The sequence below is a fragment of the Ruditapes philippinarum genome, unplaced genomic scaffold, assembly GCF_026571515.1.
Source record: "Ruditapes philippinarum isolate M1 unplaced genomic scaffold, ASM2657151v2 ctg27741_1_1_1_1, whole genome shotgun sequence".
In the NCBI taxonomy this organism is placed as follows: domain Eukaryota; kingdom Metazoa; phylum Mollusca; class Bivalvia; order Venerida; family Veneridae; genus Ruditapes; species Ruditapes philippinarum.
In genome coordinates, this window is record NW_026858814.1 from 1 (window position 1) to 17462 (window position 17462).

The window sequence follows — 17462 nt, forward strand, 5'->3', positions numbered from 1 at the left end:
TATACAATTTTAAAAGGATGTGTTGAAGTTGAAAAACAAACACAAAACGTATAACTTTAATTTGTGCTATCTTAAATATAAATAAGTATTTTGTAAATAGTAGCAGAAGGAAAAAAAAATTTTTTTTTACCTTGATTGTATATTTCATTACCACTTTTAGAAAGAAATATATTATTAAGATATTCTCACATAATTTTTTTCAGCAAATATATTTTCAATATGTTGTATTTATTTGTCTTCATTTCTTAGTTTTTTTACGCTTTTTTCTTTCTTTTGATCTTGCAACTTCGTTATCAGTACGACTATCGACCTCCGTTCGTGTTCTTGTAGGCGGAGAACGATTTCTGTCTTGTTTGGCCATTTTTGAACTGATCGCTCGTTTTTTCCTTGAGGTTGCAGTTCGCGAATTCTTCTTCTTATCTGTGTCTTCTTTATTGGCTTTCATCTCAGCATCTTCATCATTTTCGGAAAATTCACAAAAATCACATCCACTACTAAAATCACTAACATGTTCTTTACCTGGCCAAGCCTAAAATAGTTGAAGTTGCCAGTAATATTCTAGAAAAGGCTTAAAGCTACACTACAAAATCACTCTACATAATATATGGTTTGAGACTTATTTGTTAAAAAATTACAGCCTGTAAATTAATTGAATATGAAACATCAGTTTTCAGTAAAAATGAAAATGAAATGAATGTATGCATAATGTGAAAAACACACAATTTTTAAGTGTTCAAGACCGTTTTACAAAACCTTTTCAATCAATTAATCATTCAAATACGAATAACTGTTTCACCTTCTTCACTGTTATCGTATCTTAAATATTTTAAAACGATACTCTTTTACAGTAATTCCAACACTTAAATATTGTATGGAAATTCTAAAATATATTTTACTTGTCAGTAATTTTTCACATTGTTTGACAAATACCAGATATAAGTTCATTATGAGGATAATTATTTTCAAACATTTAACAGAGACAGATTCTTTAATTTCTTTTATCTTAATGTTGATTTGATCTTTTAATGCTCTGCATTAAAATCTAGTCTTTTTATCTCTTACCTGACGTCTCTCATCACTGCATTGTGATGTCTTAGGAACGGTTTCATCAGTCGGTGGCAAATCACTTTCACATTGATTGCACTCTTGTTCCTCTATTCCTTCTGGCGTCTGTCTGGCGCTGGACTCATGGTTTTTAGAAGAGTTCTAAAACAAATAAATAAGCAAACGAAATATTTGCGATTTAGGTTTGAAAGATCGGTAGCAATCTTGTTCAGAATAATTATATCTTAAAAATGCACATGATTATCAAGATATTATAATCACATTCGACAATCGATTTATTCTAAAGAGGAGATAAAAAATATTAAATAGACATTAATTAATTATAATTAATCATCAAACATATAAATTAGTTTTTATATTATAAGTATTGAAATATATATTCCTGGTAAAAGAGTAATAGCTATATAGTTACAGAATTATTGTCGCTAAAAATTCCACTACTACTGTCAGATGCCCTTGATCTTATTCCACTGTTCCGCATCTGGTCATGAGACTGAAAAAGGGGTTTCTTTTATTTGCATGTAAAAAACATATTTCAAGTAATAGACCAGGAGTAGTTTTCTTTGAATATAGTCGTGTGTTTTAGATACAGACATTATTAAAGACAATTTTAAGATATCCACGAAAACCGTTTATTTCATATCTTATTTTATCGATGATCTAGAGTAAACTCGACTTTACGAACAAAATTTGGTATTTTTCTATTTTACCTGATCTCTCTCGCTACTTGTAGCATATGTCTTAGGAATCGTTTCATCAGTTAAGGTCTGTTGAAAACTTCTTAAGTTTCTATGATCCGACGTACGATTCTGGTGATTTTCTGGTCTAGGTCTTATGTCGGATATATCGTTATTGCTAACTACTGTCTTAGGAATTGTTTCATCAGTTAAGATCTGTTGGAAACTTCTTAAGTTTCTATGATACGACGTACGATTCTGGTGATTTTCTGGTCTAGGTCTTATGTCGGATATATCGTTATTGCTAACTACTGTCTTAGGAATTGTTTCATCAGTTAAGGTCTGTTGGAAACTTCTTAAGTTTCTATGATCCGACGTACGATTCTGGTGATTTTCTGGTCTGGGTCTTATGTCGGATATATCGTTATTGCTAACTACTGTCTTAGGAATTGTTTCATCAGTTAAGGTCTGTTGGAAACTTCTTAAGTTTCTATGATCCGACGTACGATTCTGGTGATTTTCTGGTCTAGGTCTTATGTCGGATATATCGTTATTGCTAACTACTGTCTTAGGAATTGTTTCATCAGTTAAGATCTGTTGGAAACTTCTTAAGTTTCTATGATCCGACGTACGATTCTGGTGATTTTCTGGTCTGGGTCTTATGTCGGATATATCGTTATTGCTAACTACTGTCTTAGGAATTGTTTCATCAGTTAAGGTATGTTGGAAACTTCTTAAGTTTCTATGATCCGACGTACGATTCTGGTGATTTTCTGGTCTGGGTCTTATGTCAGATATATCCGTATTGCTAACTACTGTCTTAGGAATTGTTTCATCAGTTAAGGTCTGCTGCAAACTTCTTGTGTTTTTATGATCCGACGTACGATTCTGATGATTTTCTGGTCTGGGTCTTATGTCAAATATATCCGTATTGCTAACTTCTGTCTTAGGTATCGTTTCATCGGAAAAGTTTTTGTCCCTTGCAGGCACATTATCACCATGTTCATTTTCTCCATTCTGTTGTCTTGCTGGCACATTGTTTTCACCATGTTCATTTTCTTCATTATGTTGTCTTGCTGGCACATTGTTTTCACCATGTTCATTTTCTTCATTCTGTTGCCTTTTTGGCACATTGTTATCAGGACCAATCTAAAACCAAATTGTACAAGAAAACTTAAGCAAAAAATATTAATGATTTGCGCCAATCTTAGTTTTGAACAATAAGTAGCAATCTTGTTCAGAAACATTTATATTAAAGACATACACATGTTTATGCGATTGTGGGCATTGCTTACTTTAAATATTACCCGACTGTTGTACTTTCTTAGTATACTCGTTATTTAATCTGTAGTAAACTCGGCCTAACAACTCGTTATTTAACCAATTCCCTTTAGTTGTCCGCTTTCTTCAATGTCAAACACATATTTTCTTTCAAAAATTATTTTTCATTCACACACTTAATTCGGTCGGTCTTTTAATCGTATAATTCTATTGAGCCCGAAACATTTTGTTTTCGGATCTAACAATTTGTGGCCCCGAAGAACCTGGCCACTATTGCATGATTAATAACTATTTTAAGATGTAAACGAATATCGGTGGTTGAAGTATGTCATTTTAATGTGCGATACTATCTTCTGTTAACTCGACTTTACCAATAATTCTCTGCGCTTTACTTAGGCGACTTCATATTATATAATGCCATTGGAACGGTATTATCAGTTGAAGATATAGTTGCCACGTATGTACTTTAAATTAAATTAAACACATAAAACATAAAAATCGCACATTTTTTATGTTCGTGAACATCTTTATTAGGAAAACGACGATTTGGGACAGATGCTCAAAATATTGTTGATTTTTTTTTTCGGGCACTGATGAGGAGCTATACCATAATAGCGTCTTCAGGATGCCTTAAATCGCATTTCTACACTGAAAGTTTTTAAGTGACACCAGGGTGCACTCATAATATCACAAAATTGATAAATAGAATAAAGTTCTATCATTATTTCAAGACTTATTTTGTTATTTTTGTTGCATATTAGTAACCATTATCCATGCATTTGGTTGTTCTTTAATCTGAACAAGTCCTGTCCGCGGTTAGCGTGCTTTACTTTTCTCAGTTAATAGCAAACGCCATAAAAATGTCTCATAAGTCTACAAATTACTTGCCCTTGATGGCAGCAAATAGTTTTAGGATTATCTACAATGATGGCGTATATTTATGAAAATAAACATTTACTTTGGGAAAACAGTTTTTGAATAGACCTTGTTTTTGAAAAGTGGAAATAAAATTTAAGTGAATGTATTCATGGTAATATTGATGTGTAAATATGATATATTGAAAATTTTAACAAAAACTACAGGCGTTCATAATAGAAAGCTTGATGCACACGATATATGCTTACAGTTGTATTAAAATGTTATAGATAATGCACATTGATATTTTTATGCCTTAAGTTATATTCATAAAATATATAAAAAAAATTTAAATTTAACACGTTGGGAATTATGGCAACAACTCACCGCTTGCTTAAAATATTTTCTTAGCATGAAATAACATGCCAGGATGAGAAGAATGATAACAATCAATCCCAGTAATATATACACGACAGTTAAGTTTGTCGACTCTGCAAAAAAATAAAAAAGTATCAAAATGTGATAACATACAATAATGTTACCCATTTAAATATTTGCAAGTACACAGAATACAAACTCTCTATTACACTCATAAAAGTGTGTAAAGCTGTATATCTGCTATAAATATGTTACTTAATGGTTTTAAAGCGAATGGCACATGCACGGAATCATGCTAAATAGATAAAACCCTTCTGTTTAACGTTTTGGTTGAGTTTTCATGTAGACATATCGGCAAAACAAAAACTGTTTTCAATAGAATTCCTTAAACTTGGCATGCTTACATAATATGATAATAGATACATTTTAAGCAAAATATATGGGATTCACCGTTCTCGGTTTTGAATTATCTGCCCCTATATTGGACCGTTTTGTTTAATTCAAGGGCGGATATTTCACCATGAAGGTATACAAACCTTTTTTTTTCTTTATTTCATGAGTCATGAGTATAAAATTTCATGAAAGAATAAGAAGTATACTGATTTTTGCTTCTTCCATTTTTGTAATTAATAAGTTTTTCTTTTCTTTTTCATTAAAGATTTTTTTGTTGTAATTAAGGATGTAACTTACAGTTAGGTGAAGTTTTATAATGTGTATAATTATTCTTCTAAAACAATTTCCAAACATCCAAGAATATAAAATAATTACGCAAAATGTCTATATACATTCTAACTGGCGAAGACTTTATCGAAAATAAATTTCTAACTAACATTTCTTTAAGTGTTAAATTCGGTAATATCTTTATAAATAATGCTTTTTGAAACTCACAATATTCATAAATCTTCATTTGAGCATCCGATTTATGATATAAAACCATAACAATTTGCGTCACATGGTATTTAAAGAAGTTCAAGTCCCTTTATTCCAACCGAAGAAATATGTTAAAGAAATAATTCATTGAATTATATGTAATTATATATTGTTATCAACTTATCAACAATGAAAGGAAAATTTGTAATCAAAAAGTAAAAGCAAGATTTTGTAAACGTATTTTCATGTATTAGTTGTCTGCTTTTGACGTCAAATAATTAAAGAATTCTGATTCAAGGAGGACGGAATACACATAACTGAAATAGGTAACATCCACAAGGTTTTTGCTTAAAATTTTTTGTTATCATATCATATTTTAACAATATGCAAAGTTTTTTGAAATTCTATTGAACAGTTTTTATTCTGCATATATGTCTATATGAAAACTCTCATAAAACGTCCTTAAAGCAGCAAACCTCAAGATTAATGCTTATTTTCATGAAAATTTGAAAATGTAATTTAAAGCATAATATCGTATAGTAACCAAAAGTAGGCAATTTACACATTATCACAGGCACTTATCAACCAACGTTAATTACAAAAAGAAGTGAAAATATGCAAAGATTGCAGTTACTGCGTTAGTAACGCAGTAGATATAAAGTTACACATTATGAAAAATTAACCATTAATCGCTCATAACATGTAAATTATTTCTCACTCAAATCTTGAATCTTTCTACTTTTCCAAAGCTCATAGTATATTTTTCTCAAGTTTAAATTTATTGAAATATTTTCGATCATCTGGAGTCGTACTACTTTAAAACAGAAGCATACTTTTTGTTAGGGAACATTTTATAATATCAACGTAGAATTTACACGCGTAAATAACAGAGACATTCTATGTTGCAACTCTTTCTAGAATCGAACATTAGATAATGGGACCAATATCATGTTAATGTTGATGAATTCTATGAAATTTGTTTTATAAAATAAGCTTGATACCCTTTTAATATTTTTACAATAATTATAACTGTAGTTTTGGCAAAATCATTTGATCTGACGGAAAGAAGAAAATCTTTCTTTCAGGATAATATTGCAAAATTAAGAAATACAAATAAAAATTTGAAACAATCATTCGCCGCCCTAGGATATGTTTTGTGTTTACAGAAGATAATTATATTAATGTATAGAATGTAGAAATTCAGCAACTGTCTGATTATCATTTATTTGCACATCAACGCTTGATCTGAATAGTAGACTTCCTAAAAGCGGCAGAAGCAAAATCTACGTTTTAAATTATAAATAATTCTTATTTAATAAATCTATACGAATTCAGTGACTGATATATATGTGTATGAACAATGAACATGTTTTTTAATTCATTTTATTTATTTACAAATATAAAGCTAGCAATACGGATCAAACCATCAAATTCACAGATAAACAGTTGCTCAATTACATACATTATATGCTTGGAAAAACAACAAGAAGAATAAAAAATTCTTAAATGATGAATATATTATTTACCTTCGATTACAATCGTCCTTTGGTCAGATGATTTGTCTTCTTCTGATGTTGTTTGCGTGTGTTGATTTGTAGTTGTGCTTGTGCTTGAAATTAAATCTTTTGTTGTCTCAACTTTTGTCGTAGCTGTTGAAAGATGTAACACTTTGATAAAATATTCCCAAAAAAATAACAACGACAAAAAAAAAAATTTAAAAAAAAAAAAAAAAATATAAAAAAAAAAAAAAAAAAACAAACAAACAAAAACAACAACAAAAATCCCCAAACAAACAAACAAAAATACAACAACAACAACATAAAAAAATATTAAAAAATTAATTAGAAAAAAAAACCCTAGACAAATAAACAACACTAAAAAATTGTTGTACGATGTCACAAATTAATATGTTCATTTATTTTACTTACCAACATTTAGAAAAACTCCAATTAAAAGGATTACTTTGATTATTTGTTGAACATTAAACATTTTGAAAACTTTCATAGTCCATTTTTAGGTATTAAACTAAAGTTTAATAGAAATGCAAATGTTCTTTTACATCTGAATGATTTTAAATGAAACAGGAAGTCTTTTTCAATAATTCTTCAATAATTCTTTTGTTTCTCGACTTATGCTTTTACTTATATGAATATATATAATAATGTACATATATTTGCTGATTGCTGATTCGTTCAAACGAAACCACTACCTAGTTTATTAATTTATTATAATAATGAGCGAATTATTATTTTTGCAAATATGGTACCTTGCTTCAATTTTAATAATATTTCATATAGAAGATCAACTTAACGTAAAAAACTAGCATTCCTAACTATATGATATAAAACATTTACATATTTACATTTTAAACAGTTGTTTTATTTGATATGATAAAATCAGCTTTAATTCAAAACACAAGAAAAACTCTCTTTTAAAAAAATCTTGTCCGGAGCATAACATGAAAACCCTTGGAGATAATTTGTTTTAACTGCACACAGTGGTAAAGGATATAATAGATAAACATTCACTTTACATCTTTAATTGTTTATGAAAAATAAAATGTGCCCACTTTTTGTCTTTGTCTGTATGTTCTTGCCTTGCACTTGTCCCTTTGGCTCCTGCTTCGGGGAGCATATATCGGTTTTACCCATCGCCATTTGATCTTACGAATAAATACTGTATAAACGAACTTAACTAAGCCTTTTTCTTTGAATATTACATGTAAACTAATATTTCAAGTTTATTCTTTTTTAAGAGGAATTTAGGGCCTCTAGTGCATGTAGCAGAATCATAAAAAAAATGTTATTGATAACTCATACTTCCGGCAAGATATTAGAGGGCTCAATTTGGAAATTTGACTCATCCTAGAAATAATCTTTCAAACAAGGCTTTTTATACAAAAAACCCTTAAATATGCGGCCTCTACCTCTATTATGAACCACTTTTGGAAAACCAGTTTGTTATAATAGAAGACATATCATCTGCCACATGGTTTAGAAATATTTGTTTGTTTTGACAACGACAACTATAATGGATAGAAAGACTGTATTGTTAATGTTATTATTTATGTCGATAATCCATTACAGTGCTTATTTGTTGATTGATTTTCAAAATGTTTTCTTCTTCTTTTACTTTTGGTGTCCTATTAAAGTACTAGATTTAAAGTTTTCAAAAAGTATTTACGCTCATAATTTGCATGGATGTCAGAATATCGTTTTGTTTCCTGTTTGCTTCCTTTTTCAAACAATATTTCATTTTCAGCGCTATTTTCTATACGCGATTATCATCTGACATGTTCTAATTCCATTGTTTATAGACAGAAAAAAATATTTATTTCTGAGTGTTTATGTGCTTTTAGATTTAAACAATTGTATATATATATATATATATATCATAGAAACTGCTCGTGTGCAACGATCTGTCTTATATTGCTGTAATAAAGATTTTCTTATATTCCAGTGAATAAGTGAGAAAGGTGATAACATTTTTTACATGGTTAAATGTAAATGAACAACGTAAAGTCTTCAAATAGATACTGACCCTATTGATACTAATACAAAGATTTTATTTGCAACAATATCTATAAGAATAGAAGAAATATAAAATATGAATGTAAGCTTAAGAACAACACGTGGAACATTGTTAATGAGAAGCAGGCGCCCGACAGTATCAAGTCGGGACTACACCAAGCAGGCCGCATAAAGAAACAAAAATGGCGTACATATAAAATCATAAACTATCATGGTTATGACAAAGTCACGTTTTTTTCGCCACGTGAAAATTCCTATTAGCCCCGTTAACGTAATTGATACACCGTTTGAGACAATTGACAAATTCACTGGTCCTTTGTTTGCTAACAATTATGAAAATAAAAGTGTAACTTAACAAGACCTCCTATATTCCGATTATGTTTTAGTAATGCTTTGGAAAGACATGGGAATTTCCAATTTGTAATTGGACCTTGAACAGATATATAACTTGGCATCAAATCAAGTTTGTCTTAATATTCTAGGGTATATAGAAATTGTAGTTATACATGTGTATATGCCAGTAGTTTACAAAATTATTTCTTGAATGTTTGTAAGAAATTAATTCCAAAATATTTGAATAAAAGTAAAATGTTCGGATATGTCCCTACGAACACATGGCACAAGCAAAAACCATTGCTTAGCGTTTCAATTCGGTCTGAAGATAGCAGCATTACATCTTGTTCCGGAATATTTTATTTTACTTACGTACAATATATATGACCGAACTCGTTAGTAGCGGTTAGGGGCAAGTCGTTTGAGGTCAACGCATTTTACCACTCGACCTTGGAAGTCCCAAATTTAAATCAATGTTTTAATCACAAAGATGTTCATTATCATGTTGATTTTGTCAGTTTATAGTAAAAATGATAAATGACATTTGAAATGGAAGAAATTCACCGTACTGTTATTTAATGTATATTCTATTCGGCTGATTCTTTAATATATTTATCATGTTGTGGTGTTAAACATTTGTTTCTTTAATCCAAGAAGATACAGTACAAATTGATTTGTTTTTAAAACTTCATTGCTTATTTTACCTTTGTGCACTGTAACACCGCACTTTGGGGTCAAACGCACTTTGGGGTCAAACGCACTTTGGGATCAAAATCGAGAAATTGACCCCAAAGTGCGTTAATATGCTACATATCAACGCACTTTGGGTTCAAGAGGTCTAAAGGTGTCATCTGAGTTCTGCTTAAATACTGAGTACTGACTTATTTTCTATCTGCGACATTGAAATATTTGAGTTGGAGTTCAAGATGGCGGTCAATACTTTATGTTGCTTAAGTGATAAAAGTTTCATTAATGTTACCACTTGAAATATCTAAAAAATGTGTTCATATAACAAAATTACGGTGGCATAAAGTGACATTTGCATTTTTTTTGTTTTTAGTTTTGTATACATATTTTATTTTAGTTTTGCATACATATTTTTTTCAGTTTTGCATTCATATTTTATTTTTGTTTTTCGTACATAGTGTTATGAAATTTGAAACTAATCTTTTACTAGAAGAGCATTCTTTTAGGATGGTATATCTGGACAACATTTCTAAGCTGGTTAAAATGTTTATGTTAACTTTTCTCATTTTTGTTGTAAAACAATTGAGTCATTAACAGTCCAGAATATTGGTACAGCTCAGTTATTTTTAGATTATGAGCATACTTCATTCCAAATTTGGAAAGGTCGCGCAGACAAAGGTCGCGCGACACTTAAGGTCGCGCAATAGGAAAGGTCGCGCAGAATCAGCTTTCCCAGGCATGCTAGTTCCAAATATGGAGAGGGTCGCGCAATAAGAGGTCGCGCAGACTAAAAGTACATAGGTTTAAGTTATTTTTAGCCCTTCAGCATCTCAATTGTTGTTAACAAAGCATAATTTGGTCATATCCAGATTTTATGAATGGGATTCCTTACTCACAGCTTTATCTATGTACAGGTTACTTGGTTCAAATGTTGAGCTGTATGTTGTAAAGCTGGAGAGATTATATTTCTGTTGTTTAATGAATTATCAGTCAGTATTGTAAGTTTTAGAAATGTCAATCAGTAGTAAGTGTATTGGTCTTATAAGCCATATATAGTACATATATCTTTATTAATACAAGTGTTTTTGCACTATTACATGTATTAAGTTGCATTATTGGACAGATAATAATTATGCTATTGAGTGTTAACATGTAAAATTTATATAACTATTATGTATTTTTTGTACTTAATGTTTGTATTGTACAACAGTCTGTATACCTGAACTAATTTCAGGCCATTTTTTGAACATTATTAAGGCATTGTCAGCATTTTTAAAAGGTCGCGCAACATTCAGTCGCGCAATGAGTTGTGTGCAAAAACTGGTTAGCGCAAGTGGGTCGCGCGACAAACTTTTGCACACCATCCTAGCTGCGCAAACAGAAGGGTATATAAGCTGGGAACTTTTCTAGCTGGGTTAGTTTTTGAGGAGTTTTGAGGAGTTTTGGAGTGAGTTGGAGTTGGTTGAGTTGAGTTAGTTAGTAATTGAAGAAATGTATTTGTTGAAGTTGTTAAGAATTTTACTTTGGTTTTGACTGTTGATAGAAAATAAAATGATGCATTATTTTGATTTACTGCAATAAATATAATCCTGCTTTCACTTGGACTTGACTTGTTCATTGTACCAGCATAGAGAAATGGTTGACTTTTAAGCGAAAAAAGTGAATAAACAAAGCTTTTCACAAAATGGAAAGTTTTCGTAACAATATTTTAGCCAATCAAAACAGCCTTCAAATCTCAGCCCATAGTTGAGTATAAAACCAGTTTACATATGGCGAAGTGTTTGAAAATGGTGTTTAATAAATGGTGTAATTATCCAAACCTCTACTTTGCAAATGGCGTCATGTAAAAATATGTACGAAAAACAAAAATAGAATATGTACAAAAAAAAAACTAAAATAAAATATGTATGCAAACTAAAAAAGAATATGTATGCAAAACTAAAATAAAATATGTATGCAAACTAAAAAAGAATATGTATACAAAACTAAAAAAAAGTATGTATTCCAAAACTACAAGTAAAAAAAAAAATATCTACGACAAACAAACAAAAATATTACGAAAAACAAAAAAAAAGTAGAAAAAAAAAATACAAATGTCACTTTTATGCCACCGTTCAAAAATACTCTAGTACAGAAATTATGTATTCCTAGAATTAAAAGATGCTGCGAAAAGTATCCCGTTCTGTCGGTCATTTACTTGATAACTTTTTGGTGCCGTATTGAGCCCCATTTTAAATATGTTGGGAATGAAAAAATGCAGTTAATGTCTTTTTTCCAAAGAACTAAATAAATATACTCTATTGCAAATGTTCTGGTGAAATTTTTTTTCGATCGGACTATAAATAGTGATTTTTACAAAAACATTATTAAGCTTATCAACAAACATAAGGGTTTTTGTAAGCTCCAGAACAACCGTTCGCCAGAGGCTTTTTATGGGAAATCTTACATACATCTTAAGAAAAAGCAAACATGAATTTTTATTAATGTTAAAAGAATGGTATCTGAGAAATGTTAAGATGCTTGTTACCTGAATAAAGTAGCGATAACTGTGAAATTATTCGTCATAAAATAAGTCAAAACACTGTAGTAATTTGACTTCCATATAAAATACTAATTCACTATAACTGTACTCATCATTGCCAAAAAGCAACAGATGAAAAAGATGGTTCAGGTAATGGCCAATACGTTTTTTTTTGGATAATATAGAAGGACATCAAAAAAAAAAGCTTTTAAGAAAAACAAATAAAGGCATAATGTGCCTTAAAAACGTTTATTTTTAACCCTCGGGGGGATCAAATACCCCACAATCCCCTCTATACCCCCCCAAAAGAAATTTTACATTATTCTGAAGCTCCGCTCTTAATGTGTCGACTACTTAAATAGTTGACATTTTTTAGTACTGCCTGTACGGACTACTACTTAAAGCCGCATCTACACCTAGTCAAGTTTCTATATGTCACATTTAGCTAAATAAATGACCCTTTCAACATATTATCAGGCACATTTTTTACTGAAATGTCTTACTAAGATTTCCCAGAATTTATACCTTTGTCTATGCTAAGACTATCATATTTCTTAAAAATGTGTAAATAAAAAACTGGAAAATAATGCATTTAGCTAAAAACAATGGAGTTAATGAAAGGTGTACATTCTTTTAAATAAATGGAAAATTTAAGAAAATAATATTTTAAGCTTAACAATAGATAAAAATTCTTTATTTGGTGATTTATTTGGTGAAAGTTCTTCACTTACTAATCAAGATCATTTTAAATCCCTATTGATTCTATTATAATTCAGGGCCACATGTTTGTGTCTATTTAATGCCTTGATTTTTTACCATTGGCTTTGACTACAATATATTATTTAAAACATAATGAACTTTAATTTTCTATGACCCCAAAGTGCGGTCGTTTGCCTGATGTTAAAAAATGCATATGTACCTGTTTAACGCACTTTGGGGTCGAAATTGGATCCCAAAGTGCGTAACGCACTATGGGGTCCGACCCCAAAGTACGTAAAGCACTTTGGGGTCCGACCCCAAAGTGCGTTTGACCCCAAAGTGCGGTGTTACAGTGCACCTGCCAGACATAAGTGAGTAAATTACTGCATGCATTCTACAGTAAGGTCAAATTGACATTACCGCAGCCAATTACACCTTTACAACTTTAATCTGAGTTTATCAGCGGGCTGGCAGTGCGGTAAAAATTGCTATTCAGGTATAAAGAAATAAAGATATTTATGAAAATTATTAAGTAACCTTCTTTAACCTAGAAGCATGTTGATAATTACTTTTTATAAATCATTTATTTTTGCATTATTCTTAATCGTTGAGGCAAATAACATATAGTGACTCTACGCCGATCATATTTACATAAGATATCTTTTGTTCTAATTCAACACAGATCAGATCCAAGATTATGAATGATATTGGCAATAAACATATAAATACTTAACGTTGTTTAACAGAGCACAACTGTAACAATGGAACTTGATTATTTTTGTTCATAACAATGTACAAAAATATAACCCGATATATGACATATTCATTGAATCAACTTTCTCTTTACTGTTTACAAAAAAGGGTTCACATGTTAATAATAATACGACTGTGTTCTAATTTATCTTTATATGATCAAATGTACATAATCAAGAAACATCTTTTAACAAACAAATAATACAACATAATCATAAAGGATACCATTTATTTGGATTCTATTCATAATCAGTGTTCACTTCAACAAGTACCAATGCCAACGACGAGTGGAAATTTGGCATTTTTGACATCCGTATCATATGACTAAGAAGACTGCAATTCACCTTTAGAAGAATTTAAAACTTTAACTTATGTTCATTTACATTCAATATGCTTATTAAATACTTCAGAGCTATTGATTGAGTTATACCATTCAGTTTCATTTTTAGAGGCAAAACTTTGAACAAGGTGCTTGTATAACTTCGTATACATTTATTTTTTCGTGAACAAAATTTTATTATTCAAATATTAGTTTGATATCAACAGGTTATTAACCACTACAATAGCACTACTTTTCGTTAAAATATACCATTTATCTTACCTCAATTTGCACACATTGTACAAGAATAAAAAAAATATGAAGAAGGTCAAAACAAAAAAGTGAATATCAAATGAAACTATATGTAATGCGTGAAATCAAAATATACAAAATAAAAAATATGAAACAACAGCAAAGTAAACACCTACAAATTGCTTTCAAAATGTACCAATCAATGAACTTAATAAAAAATATGCAAATGAAAGCCGCTTATAATGTCATTATCTCTCAAACTTGTTTATAAATTGTTTTAATTAGATTGTTTTATTTTCGTCTTCAAAATTACACCTGCTTTTTTTTCTTTTTAGGAGCGACGCATACTCTTTTTGTTACGTTGCTTGTTTGCTTCCTCTTTTTCTTTTGATATTTCTTTTTTGGGTGAGGTAAGTTTTTCATCTTCTATCTCAAATCTTATCGGGAGTCATTTTCAAACTTTGTCTCCACGTCTATCATCGTTACTTCCAGAGAAAATAATCGGTAAGTGGAAAAACATTTTGTTGGGCTCCAGGACGAAAGCTCACAAAGGATTCATCACTATTTATGCTTTGTCTCAATGACGCTGGACGATTATCATTAAGCTCAAACGTATCGCCTTGGTTGGACGTGTTAGAGGCATTTTCGTTGTTCTGTTCTTTCTTTGTTTCGGTGACATTAAAATGACGCTGATCACTGGCTACAGTGGTAATAGCACTTTCTCCATTTGACTCAACAGGTTGTACCTTGAAGCACATAAATGCTTATATAAGTTTATCTATTTTTATAAAGGTTTAGCATGTATTTGTTTAGGTAGTTATGTAGCTAATATTTATTGAATAACTGATATTATTTATTTAATGTTTAAGGGCCTCAACTAGTCTACTTTTCAAAGTGTTACAGGTCACTTTTTTTTGGATACAATTTGTGCATTTTATTTGAAGTTATACAAAGCTTTGCATATAATGTACATCTATAATTGTCAGTACTGTCATACATCAACTTATATTTCTATAAGTTGGAATTAAATATAGAGCATGAATAATTAAAATAATACCAACAACTCACGCGCTTGATCGGTACATCTCTTACGCACCAAGAGATAGATAACTGCACCTGTCAGGACAAGTGAGAATCAATCCCAAGAATACATACACGACAGTTAATCCAGAAGAATCTGCAAATAATGATAAAAAGACAAACAGATTTTGAGAAAGAGGGAATATACAATATATTGCATTTGTCAAAGGATGAGACAACCTTACAGGGACTCAAACACTGGACTCTCGAGATATCGTAGTGAGCTATTTCGGTCGCTTACACACTTTCTCCCCTATTTAGTGAACAGTTCAATATCGTTTCATATTTTGTGAACTCACATAATTCTCAATACTTCTTCAATTAAAATAAGGATAAAAGTAAGTCATTTCTATTCGAAAAAAAATATGGCGAAAAGGAAACACACCAAAATGACCACTGGAAACTCAAATTGTGTGTATGAATGCTAAAAACTGCATTTTGACAGATTAGACATTTTAAAATTCTTTTTTATTTATTTCAATAATACAATAAAATGTGCAATACTCTTTTTGATGCCCTAATTAGTGTTTCTATAGATTTGTTACAATGTAGATAGTCAATAACTGCATGACAACTAATAATTGAATTTGCATATAAGTACTTAATCTGTATGGAATACCTTCGAAAAGTGACAGGAGCGAAGTAAGAATAATCGAATGTTATGACTTTTTTTACAAAATTTTATAGTAACATTACTTGTATATTTGTATATTTATATATATATCTTCTGACAAGAAACAAACATCCTTTATATACATGTATTTACCTTTGATAATAATCGTTTGCTGGTCAGATAAGGTGCCTGCATTTGATGAAGTTTGGTAATTTCTGGAAGACGTTGTAGGTGAAATAAGCTCTATAGAGGTACTTGTCCTCGATTGGGAGTTTGATGAGCCTGAAGACATGTCTTGAGTTAACAAAGGAGACCGAGATGTATTGGATACGTTGACAAAAGTTGTAGAATATTGAGACGTCCTGGAAGCAGTAAATGTTGATGACACAAAAGCTGTTGTGGTGATCTTTGAAAGTGATGATTGTAAGTAAGACGTTGCCACTGATTCTTCTTTCGAAGTGTACATTTTTGTTGCTTCGATTATAGTAGAAGTAACATCAAAGGTATCTGTTCTTTCAGATAATGTGTCAAAGTGACCGCTGTCACTTTCAGAATACTGATGAATGTAAGTACCAGTGGGGGTTAAAGTTATTGAAGTCGTTGTTGAAGTTTGACTTTGTATTGCTGTGATTGTACCGTCTGGATCAGCACTTGAAACTTCATTATGTGTTGAAGATTCAGTCGTTACTTGTTTCATTTGATATCCACATTCTATTCTTAAAGTCTCTTTCTCCTCACCTAGAAAACAAATTCCCGTAAATGAATACAAAATGAACGAATTCGTATTACTTATTTCTAGTACTTTAAAATAATGAATGAATAATCAATGATAAAAAAGATTTCTTAATAACATAGTTTATCAGCACATGCTTCACTTTAATAAGCTTCATCAGTTGATATGATACAAATGTAAAAAACTGATTTAAACATTTAACATAGATGTTAATGTAAAGCATTCAATATTTAAGTACATAGGGTATTAAGTATTTATGTGCAAAAACTTACTGGAAAACCCAATCCATATGTTTCCACCATCTTCCGGCAAATCGTTTTTGAACGTCAATGTAACAGCGCGGGTCTTTGCAGCCTTGGTAACATTGAAGATTGTAGCTGACGCACAGTCCAACAATGTAAAACCATTAGAATCAGTAATGTTGAGTGTTTGTTTACATTCATTGCCGTACTTCTCTAGACGAATGTCAATTGAGTAGAACTGAATGCTTTGTCCGGTCGTTGTAATTTGGCACTGGCAAAGGCCAATGAAAGATGACACGCTGTCAGGGTAATTGGTATTGTAAAAGATAAAACACATCATCGCTTACAGAATAAGTGTTTGTGGAACACAAATTGCCAATCCTCGTGCCTATATTGAAAATATAAATTATATTTTTTTATTTTAAAAACTTCCAGCTGGCAGGCAATCCCTGTAATCATTTAACTGTATAAAAACTTATATCCTTTTGTGTTTACATAAATTCTAAAATATTTTTTTAAGGCGCAAAGATTACTGTTGTTGGACAATTACAATTACGAACTTGCATTTATAAAA

The 17462-nt window shown here is 30.6% G+C and overlaps 2 protein-coding genes across 2 annotated transcripts; both read right to left on the reverse strand.

Annotated features, from left to right (window-relative positions):
• Nucleotides 1-258: 258 nt before the first annotated feature.
• Nucleotides 259-7783, reverse strand: LOC132754360 (probable serine/threonine-protein kinase MARK-A; the record flags this gene model as incomplete). Its single annotated transcript, XM_060744974.1, has 7 exons — nucleotides 7696-7783; nucleotides 6653-6775; nucleotides 4266-4369; nucleotides 1776-2891; nucleotides 1478-1558; nucleotides 1063-1206; nucleotides 259-529 (listed from the first exon to the last, which is right to left on the reverse strand). Coding segments are annotated over exons 1-7 (1927 nt in total), but the record flags the coding sequence as incomplete, so codon positions are not given.
• A 7506-nt stretch (nucleotides 7784-15289) lies between these two features.
• LOC132754361 (uncharacterized) lies at nucleotides 15290-17259 on the reverse strand. The gene is made up of 3 exons (XM_060744975.1): nucleotides 16919-17259; nucleotides 16067-16651; nucleotides 15290-15397 (listed from the first exon to the last, which is right to left on the reverse strand). Exons 1-3 carry the CDS (start codon nucleotides 17226-17228, stop codon nucleotides 15309-15311), a joined length of 984 nt encoding a protein of 327 aa, XP_060600958.1. The 5' UTR covers nucleotides 17229-17259; the 3' UTR covers nucleotides 15290-15308.
• Between the last annotated feature and the right edge of the window lie 203 nt (nucleotides 17260-17462).

Bases quoted from the DNA above. Each gene is read 5' to 3' on its own strand.
- LOC132754361 (XM_060744975.1), bottom strand. From the start codon at position 17,228: ATGATGTGTTTTATCTTTTACAATACCAATTACCCTGACAGCGTGTCA. The intron at 16,652-16,918 runs GTAAGTTTTTGC...TTTGTTTTCTAG, and splicing joins CATATGGATTGGGTTTTCCA to GTGAGGAGAAAGAGACTTTA. The intron at 15,398-16,066 runs GTAAATACATGT...CATTATTTGCAG, and splicing joins GCAAACGATTATTATCAAAG to ATTCTTCTGGATTAACTGTC.